The sequence below is a fragment of the Stenella coeruleoalba genome (genome assembly GCF_951394435.1).
Source record: "Stenella coeruleoalba genome assembly, chromosome: 19".
Lineage (NCBI taxonomy): Eukaryota > Metazoa > Chordata > Mammalia > Artiodactyla > Delphinidae > Stenella > Stenella coeruleoalba.
In genome coordinates, this window is record NC_137165.1 from 40,015,291 (window position 1) to 40,030,902 (window position 15,612).

The 15,612-nt window shown below is 41.2% G+C and overlaps 1 protein-coding gene across 2 annotated transcripts in view; it reads right to left on the bottom strand.

The window, feature by feature from the left end:
• Positions 1–1,968: 1,968 nt before the first annotated feature.
• The window catches only part of FBXL20 (F-box and leucine rich repeat protein 20), a 111,546-nt gene continuing 97,902 nt past the window's right edge, over positions 1,969–15,612 (bottom strand). Inside the window, exons 11-15 of one of the 2 annotated variants that reach the window (XM_079903796.1) lie at positions 14,391–14,451; positions 13,202–13,246; positions 11,385–11,441; positions 10,146–10,358; positions 1,969–8,677 (exon numbers count right to left, since the gene is read on the bottom strand). In XM_079903796.1, coding sequence (XP_079759922.1) covers positions 8,570–8,677; positions 10,146–10,358; positions 11,385–11,441; positions 13,202–13,246; positions 14,391–14,451 — 484 coding nt within the window. In that variant the 3' untranslated portion in view covers positions 1,969–8,569. The remainder of the gene's footprint in view (positions 8,678–10,145; positions 10,359–11,384; positions 11,442–13,201; positions 13,247–14,390; positions 14,452–15,612) is intronic. The other variant, XM_079903797.1, reaches the window with a different exon arrangement.

A 15,612-nucleotide genomic window follows, 5' to 3' on the forward strand; every position in this document is an offset into this window, starting at 1 on the left:
TATATATATATATATATATATATATATATATATATATATATATATTCAATGTGTTGTCCAATTCTCTTGGTGTTATGGTCCTCTCGGGGATATGTCCCCTGCTTAAAGAGACCAGGGCAAGGGACGGAGTCTGGGACAGAAATATAAATAAATCCGACTGGACTCTTTTCCCAATTAGTTTGGGCAAAAACTAACCACTAAAGCCTCCAAAAGATTATTCAACTATTAAATCACTTATTTAAAACTTCAGTTCTAGAGACTTGGGAATTACTATAGCTCTCTTCTTGAACAATGAGGCTATAGGGCTTTATTATTTTTTATTTAAGAAATGTAGTTGAATTAAAATTAATCTTTTAATTTTTAGGTCTTAACAAATCTTTCCATACATTAAGGTAAATATAATTTCCTATGAATGTTTTTCAAAGTTCAAACTTTAATTTTGTGTTTCACTTTTAGGCCTATAATCTACCTGAAAGTGATTTTCTCTGTGTATTTTTTTTCTGTGTAGAAAACCAATTTTATATTAAAGTACTTTAAAAAAAGGTAAGTGATTTGGGGCCATATTTTATTCCACTCCTCTTTTTTCATCCCCTTCCCTCAAAATTTTTATTATGGAAAATTTCAAGCATACTGAAAAGAGAAAACCCATTTGCATGCACTGGGAGATAGGCCAAGATGCCATTATTAATCATTTACCCCATTTATCATTTACTGATCATCTTTGTTGAGTCCTAAACCTGGTGGCCTCTGGCTAGGGAAGGTAGGAAGGAGGAAGGCTCTACACTGGCTGAATTAACAGGATTAAAGCACAGGGGAAGGGAAAGTCTGCTTATTGAAGTTCAAAGACCTCGAACTTGCCTCCCTCAAAAGCCAAGGCTGTCTCAATATGGACAAGGAAGCAGGCTTGCTTCCTTGCACCCCTGGAAGGGACTGTGGGACCCCGCTGGCCCCAGATGACCAATCCAGATTAGGAATTTAACTCATGCAGGATGAGCGGATTTCGAGTGAGGCCTCCGATTCCACAGGGCTCCCCAAAGGTGTTTCAGGGCACGGTAGGTACCCTGAGATTTAAATCGAGGTTGCTGATTTGGCTCCACTGCTCGTCTCCACCAAAAGGACAGGGACCAAAGGCATCAGCCTTTGTGCATCTCTCAACCTAGGAGCCTCTGGCACAGATTAGATACTGAAATACACTGAAATGAAGCGACTCAAAGCAGGTAGATGTGAGCGTTTACCATGTGCCACTCTTATCACTTTTAATCTTCACAACTCTAAAGCAGGTACTGTTATCCCCACTTTACCAACAAAGAACTGAGACAGAGGGGTTAACTGGCCAAGGTCACGTGCAGTGAGTTTGTTTAACCATTACACCACTCCCTCACTCCTTCCTAGTCCAGGTAAGGGCAATGCTTTGCACAGATAAGGGACTCAGGTTGAATTGTTATTATCCAATTAAGACAAAAGTTTTTTAGAAACTCTGATTTATATTATGTCTTCTGTTTTTCTTAGAAGCAAGTGGAGTGCAGGGTATTAAATAAAGGCTATTGAAAAGGTACTAAATAAAGATTATTAAACAATTAATAAATAAATAAATAAAGGGTACTCACTAAAGGATATTAAAAAAAAATAAAGATGCCAAAAAGAAGCCCCTTCATTCAGCCTCAGGAGCCTTTACAGATCAAGGGTTCAAGGAAGTTAAGAATCACAGCTCCAAGTCAGGCTATTTCCGCAGTAAAATGAAAAGTCTTCACAGCTTATTTCCTTTAATTACATCATAAACCAAAAATTAGAACATACAGGAAACAATAATAGTTACATAACAATTTACTTTATATATTCATATATAAAAAAACATTTTTTTAAATTTTTTTATTTTTTTAGTCCAAAGATTTTTAAAGCAAAAGGAATCCTCTACTGCCACCTTGGATTTTATTTATTTTAAATAACCCTCCCTCCCTCCCCCCATCCTCAAGCGCCAAAAGTACTGGGTGGAAACGCAGTCGCTTGGACAGCTAATGGAGGCTGGTGTTAAGTCACCATGTAGGGAACTGTGTTGGCCCCAGGGACCGGCTAAGTGTTGGGGCAGGCCTGGTGGAGAAACAAGCAAGCAGCAGCTCCCACACACTGAAGCTCTCACTCCAGAGCAGGCCAAATGGCTGGACAAGGCTTAGGCCAGACAGCAATGTTGGGGATCAGACCCTGCTAGTCAACCATCCTCTGCACTTTACCCCTTCCTCAGGGGAGTGGGGATGGAGGCGGGGCAGTGCAAAGGGCGAAACAGCCTGGTTTGAAGATAAAAGTTGCTCCCGCAGCACCATTTACCCATCCATCTCTGTCCCCAAGTAGAGTCTGAAAGGCAGGGGTAGTCCTCACAGTTCTCTGAGCTCTGCACAGGCCCCGTCTCTCAGGTCTGTGCTCTCAGGGTCACTGGAAGGTGGGCAAAGGTGAGGAGAGCAGTTGGGAAATGACCGAGGCAGGTTACTTGGAAACAATTCCTGGGAGGAAAAAGGAGGCCGCCAGAATGGGAGGCATCTGAAGGGTGATCATAAAACAGGAATGGAGAAAGGCAAAATTAAGAAAGCCTTTCTCTGCCTGTAGTAACCCTTCGGACTGGGTAGTCACAGATCCTCAGGGGCCAGCTCTGAGAGCTGCAGCATGATGAGAAAAAAACCCCACAAGTATCTTATGATGAGCCCCATCTCATGGATCTTATATATGTTAGAGGTTAGTGTATAACTTGGGGGTAGCGTGATGAGGGGAGTAAGAGAAGAAATCTCAGGTTCACCTCTTCCTGTACTTACTAGAAATTAACAGTCATAAGAGAAGCACAGATAAGAAATTATTTTTAAGGGAAGGAAAAAACTGATGTAAACCCAGAAAAGTAGCAGCAAAGGTTTCACTTATTACAGATCTATTATATAGCACTAGGGAAGAAAATCATTCAAGTCTTTAGGGGGAAAAGGTAAAGTAATTAATCAAACCATGCCAGTTAGAGACTCCTTTTCAAGTTAGGATTTTCTAAGACTTTAGGTTCTCATTCGCTAGTGCCATAAAAAAAAGAAAACACAAAACAGAAAAATGACTTCAGGGGCTGAGAAGGGTTAGGCTAAGGTGAGAAACACATACATGTATGTGAGCAGCAGTGTAGTACAGATTTGAATGAATAACAACAAGTAGTATAAGAGACAGTGACAAGCTAAAACTTAGTGGGGTAAATCTTTCTTCATCCACTTTAATTAAAAAAAAGAAAAAAAATCACTTCAAAGATTTCCCTGGGTTCTTGGGGATATGGCAGAAGAGAAAAGGTATGTGTCTGAACACCTCTCTTCTCTTATCTCTCCCTGGGGTGGGGATTCTCATTTACTGCCTACTTGCTCTTGCCCTGGTGAAAATCATGCCCAGAAGCCGATGGGAAGCACTGGTGGTATTCAGTGGTGCCAATCCCCATCTGGATGACACTGGTTAGGTGTGTAGAAAGTAGAAGCCCTCCTTGCCACTAAGAAGGGCATGGAGTTCATTACATGGAGAGGAAAGTAAACCTATTCACATGTTTCTACATATTCAGCTGTTTCTATATATTCAGGACAGATGCTTGTACCTGAAGCAAAGTACCCCAGATCCAGAACTGATCCTCTCCTCTACTTTGAATGTCAACTACCATTTCCCCACCCCAATTCTTCAAAACAAGACACTGAAAAACACAGAAAATAAACAATGTCAATTGATATAGTTTTGGTTGTTCATGGTTCTTTTTCCTAAAAGGGCAGTGAACTACCCTGGCTGAGGAAGCACTAGGTCTCAACACCTATGAACCAACCTCTACTAAGGGGTTACTCAACAAGCACAGAAGGCAGAGACGGAGGAAGCACATTATGGAATTTTCTTAACACACACATGATTTTGTCCAACAATTTTTTTCTCTGCTGAAAATTAAGGGTAACTCTCTTGGGCTCCAAAGATTCACTCAGACTCAGCTGAGAAGGTCTTACTGACTTTCCAAAGGATCAAAGGCTTCAGAGATGCAGAACTGATGTTCTTAAGAATAAAAATGGGCAAAATAGGTAGACTTGCCTTGGGAGGGCACGGGGGTGGGGTGGGGTGGCGGGGGCGGTGCTGCAGAAGCCCTTCACGCAGAAAACTCACTTGCCTCAAATGGTAGTTTCTGGTAGGTAGAAAGTTTGTCCCAAGTGAGAGGGCAAGGTTAGAGCAGCACGTTCTTTGCTGGAGACCCAAGATGTTAAGTCTGGGCATCTGGATATAGCAAATATAAGCCAAATTTTATTCCCAAATTACCTGGGTTAATTATACCCTATCGACATGGTTGTATACAGCTCTCTGTATCTTCCAATCTTACAATTAAAATTTATGAGAGAAATAAAGGTGAGGAGAGGCTGAGACTATTAATTCCCCTCACCCTCCTGACACTTTAGCATTCTTTGGTCCAAGATCATTGTAAGCGGGAGGGTTCTGCCTCAAGACCTCCAATGAAGCATCCTACACGTCTTCTCAAACAAGATTTGACTAATTCACATGGCCTGGATTTGAGGTGGTTAAAAATCCTAGAACTGGTGGGCAGACAGAGAAGGCAATCTTTGTATAAAATGTTCCGGAAGCTCAGAGCATACCACTGAAAGAGTCTGTCAGCCAGGATGCACAACAAGGATAGAAATCTAACCTTAAATCATGTACACAAGGAGGGAAAAAGCAGAACAGTCCAATTTTCTTTAAACCCTTCCTCTCTCACTAGTGGCAACTGTCATAAGCAATCTGACTTCCAATAAACATTAAATGGACAAGGGTCCACCATGATCAAGTGTTCCTCCCCTCTAAACAATACAGTCACCAAGGATACGCTGCCCACAGGCAGGCAGGAAACCACCTCTTCTTTCCAGGGACACTCTCACACTTCCTAACAACTTCAAACCAAGACAGGTTCCAACTCATACTTTGTTTAGCGCCCCCATGGCATTAGTGGGTTATCAGACCAGTAACAATGCATTTTACAAGGCAATTAGAAGAAATAAAAGAACTTGACTGCTATATAGCATTGTAGCTATACTGAACCATTCAAACAGTTTGGAAAGCCCAAAATAAAGCCTCATAAAAATATTTACCAGGTTGCCCTCTAAAATGTGATATAAAGCATATGAAAAATTTCTGACTTGTATGTCTGCTAAATCAACTTAATGGATGTGGAAATTTATAAAAACCACTTAATCTGAAATACTTTTACATCCACTAAAGAGCAGAATAGGAGGAGAAAACATTTTTTTACATAAAGCACGATGTGCTTTCACATTCCAAATATTGGAAAAAGGATGAGGGTAGATTCTCTTACTCCTCATGTCTAACAGTTTGATTTCAAATCCAGTAAGCAAACATCAAAGATCACCCAGTGAAAAATGGCCTGAGCTACATGACAGTTACTGAATTCAAGGCTGCCCAGGATAGTTTGCCCAGATCAGGACAAGGATCCAAAGAGGAAGCTAAACTGAAGACACGAGAATAAATTAGCAGCATTGCTGGGAGTGAGATGGAAGCTTTCCAAATAGAGGGCAAGGATGGGTATAGAAAGGACATACGAGAAGTCAATGCAAAAAAAAAAAAAAAAAAAGCTGGAATCATCACCTTGATGGGGCCAATGAAGGTGTAAAAGATACTGATGATGCTAAAACATGTAAGGGGAAAAGGCTGCTTAGGAAAGAGATGATCCAGATGCATAATAACTTTGAGGGCACCTTCTTACTTATCCCAAATCTCTTCTCTCCGTTCGCTCTGTATTTTTTTTTTATTATTGAAGGCATATTGTGGAGTGGCTCTGGAGTCAGACAAATGGACCAATAAGTTTTTCCTAAGGAAGAGTTTCTCCTACATCAGTAAAGCCTTATTGGACTTTCAAGAGTGTCCCTGAAGATGAGACAGGAAATACTACGTTCAGATGGCAGGGCCCTTCCACCTGACCAAAACTTACCATGTTCTGCGTTCTCGAAGTCCTGGTACATTTCATCAGCTGACATAGGTTTTAGATTGGCATAAAAAATACATGTCCTTCCAAGCTTGGTGGGCCAGAAGTTTGCTTCAGAAAGGAGCAAGGTTCCTGCCTGACCACATACATGCCAGTGCTGCACACTCCAGGGCCTTTATTCCCTCTCTTGACTCTGTTCTTGGCCCAGACTGGCAGGGCTCGCCTCCACATGGACCTGCACATGGGTACATTCTTTGAGAACAGAAACAGCATTTCTAAGATCTTCATGTACTGGTGAATAGGGTTTTTTAAATAAAGAAGTACCTCAAGAGCTTCAACTATTGGGAAATTCGAATCCACACTCACTAATAAATCAGGGTTTTGTTCAGACACTATTTTTTTTTTAAACTTGTACGTTAGAGCACCTGCACCCTAAATATTCTTCTTTTTAGTTTTATTTGAGTGAGGACCCAGGGATCTGAATATTATCAACCACATCTGGAAGTGTGTGTGCACATGTGTGTATCTGTATATGTGGGGTATAGCCAGGAGAGTGGGTCTCACTTTAAAAAGTATATTCCTTATATGGTAATCTGAAAAGAGGATAAGGGAAGGGAAATGAAAAACACACATAATCTGAGCTTAAAAGGGCACAATGGGATTTAAAATAAATTAAGCGCTAAATAATGGTGGATAGTACAGATTCCTAGGACCTTTTCAACTGATCGCTTGTGGAAAAACAAATCACACTTTATTCTTACATATGCTGGTAGAACCAGCACCTACAAGCATTAAAACAAGCCTGGTAACAGCCTGGATCATGCAGAAGATGACCTAAGATTATAGTGGACTGGACATTAATGTCCTAAAAGACAAAAAGTCACCCTACTAAAAATCACACAAGGTCTCTAGCCTTGATATTTAGAAGTCTACTTCTCGTACTTCAGAAACTCATTATATTTCCCTCATCCTCCATGATTTTTCTTTTTTCTTTTTTTAGTGGGGGGAGCTTCTTCTTTGACTCTGAGTCACGGGCACTAAATTCCCTGCCCTCAGCTCTGGTGACCAGGCTGGGAAGAGACACTGAACCCCCTACTTCCTCTCAATGTTCTCTTTCTGCTGCCCCAATGCCTTCACCTGGCTACTACAGTATTTCATTCACAGAAACTCTGGAGCACAAGAGAGATATGGCTGACAGGTTCTGGTCCTTTGAGGCTCCAACATTAGATACGATACCATCAACAATGACATACAGTTGACCAGCTGTGATAGGGTCATTCTTGAACCCCTGATAGGCTGAAATGGGGGGGAAAAAGAGAAACTACCCGGCTCAACCGCACAACTCCTCTAGCAGCATTCCTGCTAACGCAGAACAAACCTCAGAGACACAAATCTTAGATGCCACTGATCACACCTAGATTTCGGTGAACACACAACACATCTGAGCTTGGGTGGCGGCAGCTTTCAGGTTCAGTTTTGGGATTTGCCATTCCACCGTTTCCTAATAATGCATTTCTCTCTCCTTATTAAGTTAGATGGAAGGAAAAATGTGCAGGGGGAATACCGGGCATATCATGCATGTTATCATTTATCACAAGATATAACAGAAACCAAAAGGCAAAGTTTGTTTTCATCAAAATAGTCCTAGCTCAATTTCTTCTCAGAATTTTTCTTGCTTTTGTTATAGTTTCCCTTTAGACTGGCAAAGATTCAGGCAGGGTCCCCTAATGGTAAAATTTAGAATTAAAAAAATATTTATTGATAATGTCTCTCTTAAAAATGTTTGGTAACCCCAACTAATCATCCAAAATGCAAACTGTAAACATAACAACAGCGAAGGAGTAACAAGTGTGAGTAAGCAGACTGTGCACAGACGACAGACTGAGCAAGAGTGCAGGAGGGAGCAACAGAGAGTGAAAGACAGGTACACAGTGTGCTACAGAGAGTGACAATTTGAGTGAATACGTCATCACTTTTGGACCACAGCGATTTCAATGCAACCATTTAGGAAACCTCTGGGCCAAATACTAAAACACAGGAGGAGGAATGGACAAGCCTTCTTTGTGAGCACGCTCGGCATGTTGGCATGGGAACAAGGAAGCACAGAAGCTCTGCAGTCATCTTACAATGGATGGCTACCATTGATAGGATGCAAAGAAATCTTCTCTCTGGTCCCTGGATACAACATGTATTGTTTTTCTATGCTTTCCTTGACCCTGGAGGACTGCAGCTGCCGTTCCAAAACTGCCAAAGAAACCCCTTAACAAAATAAAGAAACCACAGTAGCAGTAACACTGGGTTTGCTGGAATGCCCCCTTCCGTCTACCTTGCTTCTGATTTTCTTCTGGGCACATCCAACAGGAATGGTGAAGTTTTACCAATCCGCATGATAAAGCCAGCACAAACCCAATCCCCTGGTCACAGAGACAGAGTGGGTGGGGGTGAGAGTGGGTATGCGTATGTATGTGTGGCTCTGGGGATCTGGACGCTGCCCTCACTTTGTAACCTTTGCCCGGAACACTGGGGTCGCTTCCAATGGAGATCCATGGTAACTCTAGAAGTGTCATTAAATACTCAGTTCACCAAGGTTGACCACCTCCATTGTCATAGGATGATGCAGCATCTGCAGAAGCGCTGTCTGCTGCCCCCTACTGATGGGGGTGGAGTGACAGGTGCGAAGTAGGCGTGGACTTTAATATTGGGTAAATGGGTCTGAAACAAGACAGAAACATTACTAAGAGAGAGGGCTTAAACAGAAAGAGCAATGTTGCTTTTCAGAAAAACCACTGAGGGACTGAGTGTACATGAGGGCAGGGCAGAAGCTGAGCACAGACGGGATGTTGAGAGACCTGGGTTCTACTTTGTACCATCCCCTGTTATTCTAAAAGACCAAAAAAGCTCACATAACTGCTTCCATAATAATAAAACTGGGGAAAAAATTCATGCTAATCTCTTAACCTGTCCCAAAGGGGTTCCCAGAGCTGGAAGAAATTATATAAGCTTAAAAACTCAATTTTTTCCAAGCCATTATGGACAATGTTTCTTCTGATATTTAAAAAAAACCTCATTATCCTCTTTTAACAACATGCTTCTAATTTTTACTACATAGTTTCTAAATTCCTACTATGTTCAAGGCACTGTGCTAGTTATGTAAAAGGGCTGCAAAGATGGTCAAGATGGAGATCCTGCTTTTAGGGGACTTATAGTCTAGACATGCACATAAATAGCTAAATTAAGAGTGTCAAAGTGCTAAGTGACTCTTGAGGATTCAGAGGTGGAAGAGACTCCTGACAGCCAGGCAGGTCCAAAAACCCTAATGTACGTAGGCCATAGAAGACGCTCTGGTTGACCTGTGGCTCTCTTCCTCTTTTGGTGTTGAAGACATATGGGTACAAGGCCTCCCCATTGCAGTTATGTTCTCAGTCCTCTAGGTCTGAAGGGAGAGGCGGAACTGAGGTCAACTGGAACTCAAGATGAAGTGTGCTGCTCCTTTATGCACTCAGATGCCATAAGGCCAACATGGATATTTTTAAAGGTTGATTGTAAGGGCCAAATTAACACAGTGCCTTTCCCACAACAGGCGTCAGGCAGATGTTCCAATAAATGTCTGTTGAGCTGAATAATCCAACATATAGATTCATCCAGTCTTTTATAAGCTCCTTGCTGGCAATCTGTCTTTTAGTCATTTGGCTATACATGGGTCTCTCTATTATGAAGGATGGGGCAAAAGGAAAAGGTAAAAAACTACGTGATCCATTTGTTGCCTTAAAAAAATATGAACCGCAGCAAAACACTTTGATATGAAAGGAAATACAAATTAAAAATTTAAATCCCATTTAACTAAATATTTTCTTTATGTTACTCCTTTTTTTCCTTTAGAACCAAAATCTGACATTTGCTTTTCTGACTCTGGGCATGTTATCAGAGAGACTCTGCTGGGAGGAGATCTACTTTTCGTCCCTTCAGTGGGTATTTTCCTACCAAATATCTGGAACAACAGGTAAGAACTATCTACCCTTAGGTTTGCTCTCCATCTTTTTTTCTCTTTGCTGAATGTCCACATAAATATAAATAATCACAGGAATCTAAATCTAAAAAAAGGAAATGGAAGGAAAAAATAAAGAAAGAAGGAAAGCGTGCTGAGAACACTAGAGCCAGAGGGTGATGCCACCATCTTTACCCTGAGTCTCTTGATTCCAGCCCGTGTGATTTGCTGGCAGTCATAGAGTTCTATCCGTTCAAGGCTGTGACAGCTCTTCAAGTGCTCCAGGGATGCATCTGTAATTAGGGGGCAGTTGTCCAGTTCAATCACCTCCAGCTGGTCATGGGCGCAGGCCCCGTTCCCCAGGTGACGAATTCCATCGTCTGTGATCAGCTCACAGTGAGACAGACTCTGCAGCCAAACAGAGCAAGGAAGGACACTGAAATATTTAATGGCATTCTTAAATGGCATTCTTCTACCCAGAGGCCTGTGGAGAATACCCAGAGGCCAAAGGAGAATTTTCTGGTTTGAGTCTGAAGTATACGGAGCCATCACTGGAGCCATGTGGTGAAATAAAGAACGTATACTGGAGTTGCTTGGGTTCTGCTTTTGACAATCAATGATCAACATTTCTCTGTGTGATTCTAAATATATTTTGTGAATTCCTATAATGACTGTGAAATAGTTGATAAACAAAATATCTCCCCCCACGCTCTCCACACACAAATTATTGATACTTTTCTTCTCTACAGGGACAAGTGGGGCTTAAGCTTTTCCTGTAAAAAAATTTTCTGGAATTTGGACTAAATGTTGAATACCTGGTGCAGGGGCATGCCCAAACAGTTAATTAACCTAAGATAACTCTTACAGCTGTAAGATGTGGTCATCTCTTCACTTTACAAGTTTTCCTTAAATCCCTGGTTCCTCCATGCGAAACTCAGAACCCTCGACCGAAACATAGTTTAAAGTGCCACAAAACACCAAAATAAGCCTAGGTACAGAACAGTCAACCAGAATGCTTTCCCACAGTGTTACTGGAAGCAGTAGCAGAGACCGACCCCTAGTAAAGCCTTGACTGGTTCTATTTTATAGGAACACTTGGTCCCAATGGGAAGCAAGCCGTATTTCAGGCCATCTCATCTCCTGGATCTCTGGAAATTTAAGCACTGTTCAGGCTGGAGTGTAATTCATGTGGGAGCGAGAACTCATACTCTCCATGTCAGTTTTCAAGCTCCAAGCATTGATACAGAAAATGTTTAACTTTTCCAGTTTCTATCTCAGTTTCTCCCTTCACGCAGGTCCTCCCTTGGTCCTCTGTAAGTTGACAATTTGGAGAAATATGCTTTCCCCTAATGGTAGCCAGGCACCAAGATGAAAGTAAGAGCTGGGTTTTGATTAAATCCAATAGATACATAAAACTTCCACAGTGAAACTCACCAATACTTGAAGTCGAGGACAGTGTATAGAAAGTTGAATTAATGTGCTATCTGTTATCTGAAAGAAACATATAAGTTTATTTTAGGTATAATTCCAAAAAACTCATAGGTCATACGTCATTCTTGACTACACTAGTATTTTAGACTGATATCCTGATATCACTCATCAAATAACAGAATCGTAAGGTTGAAACCCCATCAGCTACCAGAACCTGTTCTTCTTCTTTTTTTTTTTTATAAATTTATTTATTTCATCTATTTTATTTTTGGCTGAATTGGGTCTTCGTTGCTGCATGCGGGCTTTCTCTAGTTGCGGCAAGCAGGGGCTACTCTTCATTGCGGTGCACAGGCTTCTCATTGCAGTGGCTTCTCTTGTTGCGGAGCACGGGCTCTAGGTGCACGGGCTTCAGTAGTTGTGGCTCGTGGGCTCCATAGCACAGGCTCAGCAGTTGTGGCGCATGGGCTTAGCTGCTCCGCAGCATGTGGGATCTTCCCGGACCAGGGCTCGAACCCGTGTCCCCTGCATTGGCAGGCAGATTCTTAACCACTGCGCCACCAGGGAAGCCCCAGAACCTGTTCTTTGAGAACCTATCCAGGCTGGGCTTAAACTCATCTAGTCATCTTTGAACAGGTCTGTCGAAATTGTTTGTTTTTGAAACAAATGAAAATGTGTTCCCTCATAACTTCCACCCACTGGACTTTGACCTCCTTAGAACCATCACAGAAGTGAATCAGAAGACGCTGCTCCATGAAAAAATTTAATGTAGGAACATCGTCAAATTTTTAGATATCTGGCCCATATTTTTATAAGCCATGTCATAACTCAGGATTGATAATTGGCATGTCAGTTATTTTCCCTAAGGGTGGCAGAAAGAGGCTGTTGCTGGGTTAACTACGAACATTCAGTAGGAAGAACTCCTGAAGGAAGAACAGTATTTTATAGTTATCTTAGGATGGAGAGTAAATCAGCATTTCTTTTCAAATTTCTCTCCAATTCTGAGATTGTTGTTATAATACACATAATTTCACAGGGGCTAAGAAATGGCAGGGGTGGGGGACTGGAGTGGGCAGGCGTGTGCACATCACTCAGAAGGACTAACACTGGAAAGGACACACAGGACATTTAGGCATGTGCAAGAAACAGATGGATGTGAATAAGTTTTACTTTAATAAGAACTAATAGGGACTTAGTGTCCGGATAACAAGTAATTTAGAAAAATTGGTGTCTATAGTTATTGAAGTATGTTCTCTTCTTTATTTTTACCATTAAAAAAGTTCACTGTTCTATCTTCTTTTTAGGAGTCCCTCTTTAAAATTTCTCCCCAGCCAACTAATAAGCTGAAAGCTCTTAAAATTGGTAATAAAAAAAAAACTGTTGATAAGAAGCTAAGTCTGCCTGCCTGAAGGGCAGGGTTCCATACAGAGTTGGGTCTCCAGGGTTAATGATGTAAGGGGCACTGGGTCCAGTTAAGCTAAAAAGGGGCAGTGATATCTATCAGTGTGCTGGGCCTTTAATTGTTTATTAGCATCATAACCCTGTAGCTCTAAGGAAATATCTTAGTATCTTTATGGTCTAAATGCCTGAGCCATCTTTCTTTCCAATGGCAATCTTACCGATGGCATGTATTTTCCTAGTTCCTTAGCAAAAATACCATGAGCACCTCTGCTGGTATGCCTGGAGGACACCTCAATAAATGGAGAGTCAGCAGTGCTGCAGGCTCCCCACTATACTAGGGTAGGGAATTGAATGTTCTGATGTGCGTGTATTGTGTAAGTCTCTACCGTACTATATTTCTGAGTAAAAATCCACAATCTTACCTGAACACACTCTTCCAGGTCCATCTTTTCAAGCTCATGGCAATTCTATAAGATATAAACCCAAACATTACAGTACAAACATTTAAAGTTGGGAAAAAATTAAGGCGAGAAAACTAAGAAGTAGTATTAAATAGACTGATGAAATCTTAAGAGCTTCAGTGTTGGTATCATTCTTACTCACTTCCTGCCTTATTCCATTAATTACACATTTTTTTAAAATTTATTTTTATTTATTTATTTTTGGCTGCATTGGGTCTTCATTGCTGTGTGCGGGCTTTCTCTAGTTATGGCGAGCAGGGGTTGCTCAGCAGTTGTGGCACAGGGGCTTAGCTGCTCCGCAGCATGTGGGATCTTCCCGGGCCAGGGCTTGAACCCGTGTCCCCCGCATTGGCAGGCAGATTCTTAACCGCTGCACCACCAGAGAAGTCCCTAATTACACATTTTTAAAAGGCCTTTATCACCGTGAAATTTCTCAACTATTCCACACTTAAAAGTATCTAACGTCTTAAAAGTCCAAGGGAATAAATTTCCTGAACATTGATACTGAACTAATACAGAGATCCTTTCAACGAAAAATAATTTAATGAAAATGATTTCTTTGTAAGCACAGAAGGGGAATTTGTATGTCCTCATCTAGTTATGCCATGGGCTGCCCCCGCCCCCATTAGTATTCCACTGATCTGCCTGAAAGCAAATGCCCTTCCCATGTTCCATTACACTCGTCAAAGATGGTATAATTTTAAATACTATTATTATACAGTGATTTACAAACCACTCCATGTATTAAAATCTTGTGGAGAATACAGAAAATCTCTTAAAACCTCTCCATTTAAATCAGGCTTATATGTTTCTTTCAACATTACTCTCATCCACCAGTTGCATACCAAATAACCAAATAAGCTTCTTTCAAAAGCACTAGGAAATTCCCACTTAGTTTAACATAATCTTATAAGGAGGCGGAAAATCAAGTCTCACGAAGGAATGTCATGGTCTCCAACGCACGTCTGCCTTTCCAGAGCAGCTGCCTGTAGCTGCAGCCCAAGGACGCTCAGGAACACCAGCCACAGAGACGTCCCCCCACATCCTACACCCTCAATTCTGCTGCCATTCCACATTTCCCTCATTGCTCATTCTTCTGAAATAAAACAAACCCTGAACAAAACCTACAGAACCTGAAGAAAACACTTACCCTGGCCAGAGTGGTAAAGCCTACATCTGTTAGTTGAGAACACCTTGCGACTTCTAATATTCTGTTAAAAAAAACAAAGTGAAAGTCAACCCATTGGTCCCTGAAAACTGGGTTTATTAAAACAGCAAGAATTTAAGAAAACAACCTCTTATTCCCTAAGGACTATATAACACGGAGTTACATTCACAGCTAAGCAAGTCTGTATACAGATCTTGCTATTCATTTTCATGGAGTCATCATAAAGTGGTCCTGTAAATACCACATTTTAGGGTGATGCAATCAGAAGAATATAATAGAAGCTTGTAGTTAATGCCAAAATGCATGAGAAACGCATTTAAAAGCCTTCTTGATGGCATACTGCTTACCCCCAGAGGGCAGCCTGCTCCTAGAAAACAAAGGAGATGGAGATAAATACTCTGTCTCAGTTAATCTGTTGCTAAAGTAAATTATTCTCTTTCCCTATTTTACATGTAGGCTCACTAAGATTTAAATAGCTTTTCAAAATACTATGAAGGGACTGGTTAATCATAGACCTGTCCCAAATATGAAATTCCATACTTATGAAAAAATACCCTTAAGCTTCCTGCCTCCTCCCACAGGCTCCCAGGGAGGCCCAGTGGAGAGGGCAGCTGAGCCCCTATCGGAACTGCTGAACACCACCCTAAATATCAACCACAGGGCTGGGGAATCAAAAATAGTAGCTCTTCTTTGTGAAAAGTCTGGTGGTGCCTGCACGACAGTACCAAAGAACACTGTATGTTTGCTTACAAATTACTATAGAAGTTGAAAAAAAACATAAAGCTAAAGTATAAGGAATCATTATCAACTGACAATCAATTAAAATACTGTATCTAATGGGAAAGTATGATCTGACTGAACCCAACTTTTAAGTATCACATTTGAGAGCCTTTCTTTTCCAACAATAAAATAAACCATGAAGGAGAATGGAGCTGAACATCCCTGTCTTTAAAACAGAAAAAGGTAATACGTAATGTTTTTTAGAGAGAAGACTGGCTACCTCCTCAGCTCCTGGCGAGTATTCTACTCTAGGCTTCCGAGATTACGAAGGCCCGTGGCCAGGTGATTACAAAAAAGTTTTAAGAAAGTTTTTATTGGTTTACAATGATTCTTATGTGTAAGACAAGTGGTTTCATAGGTTCTGGAGCTAGACTGCCTGAGATGGAACACTTGCTCCTGCACTTACTAACTGTGAGACCTTGAA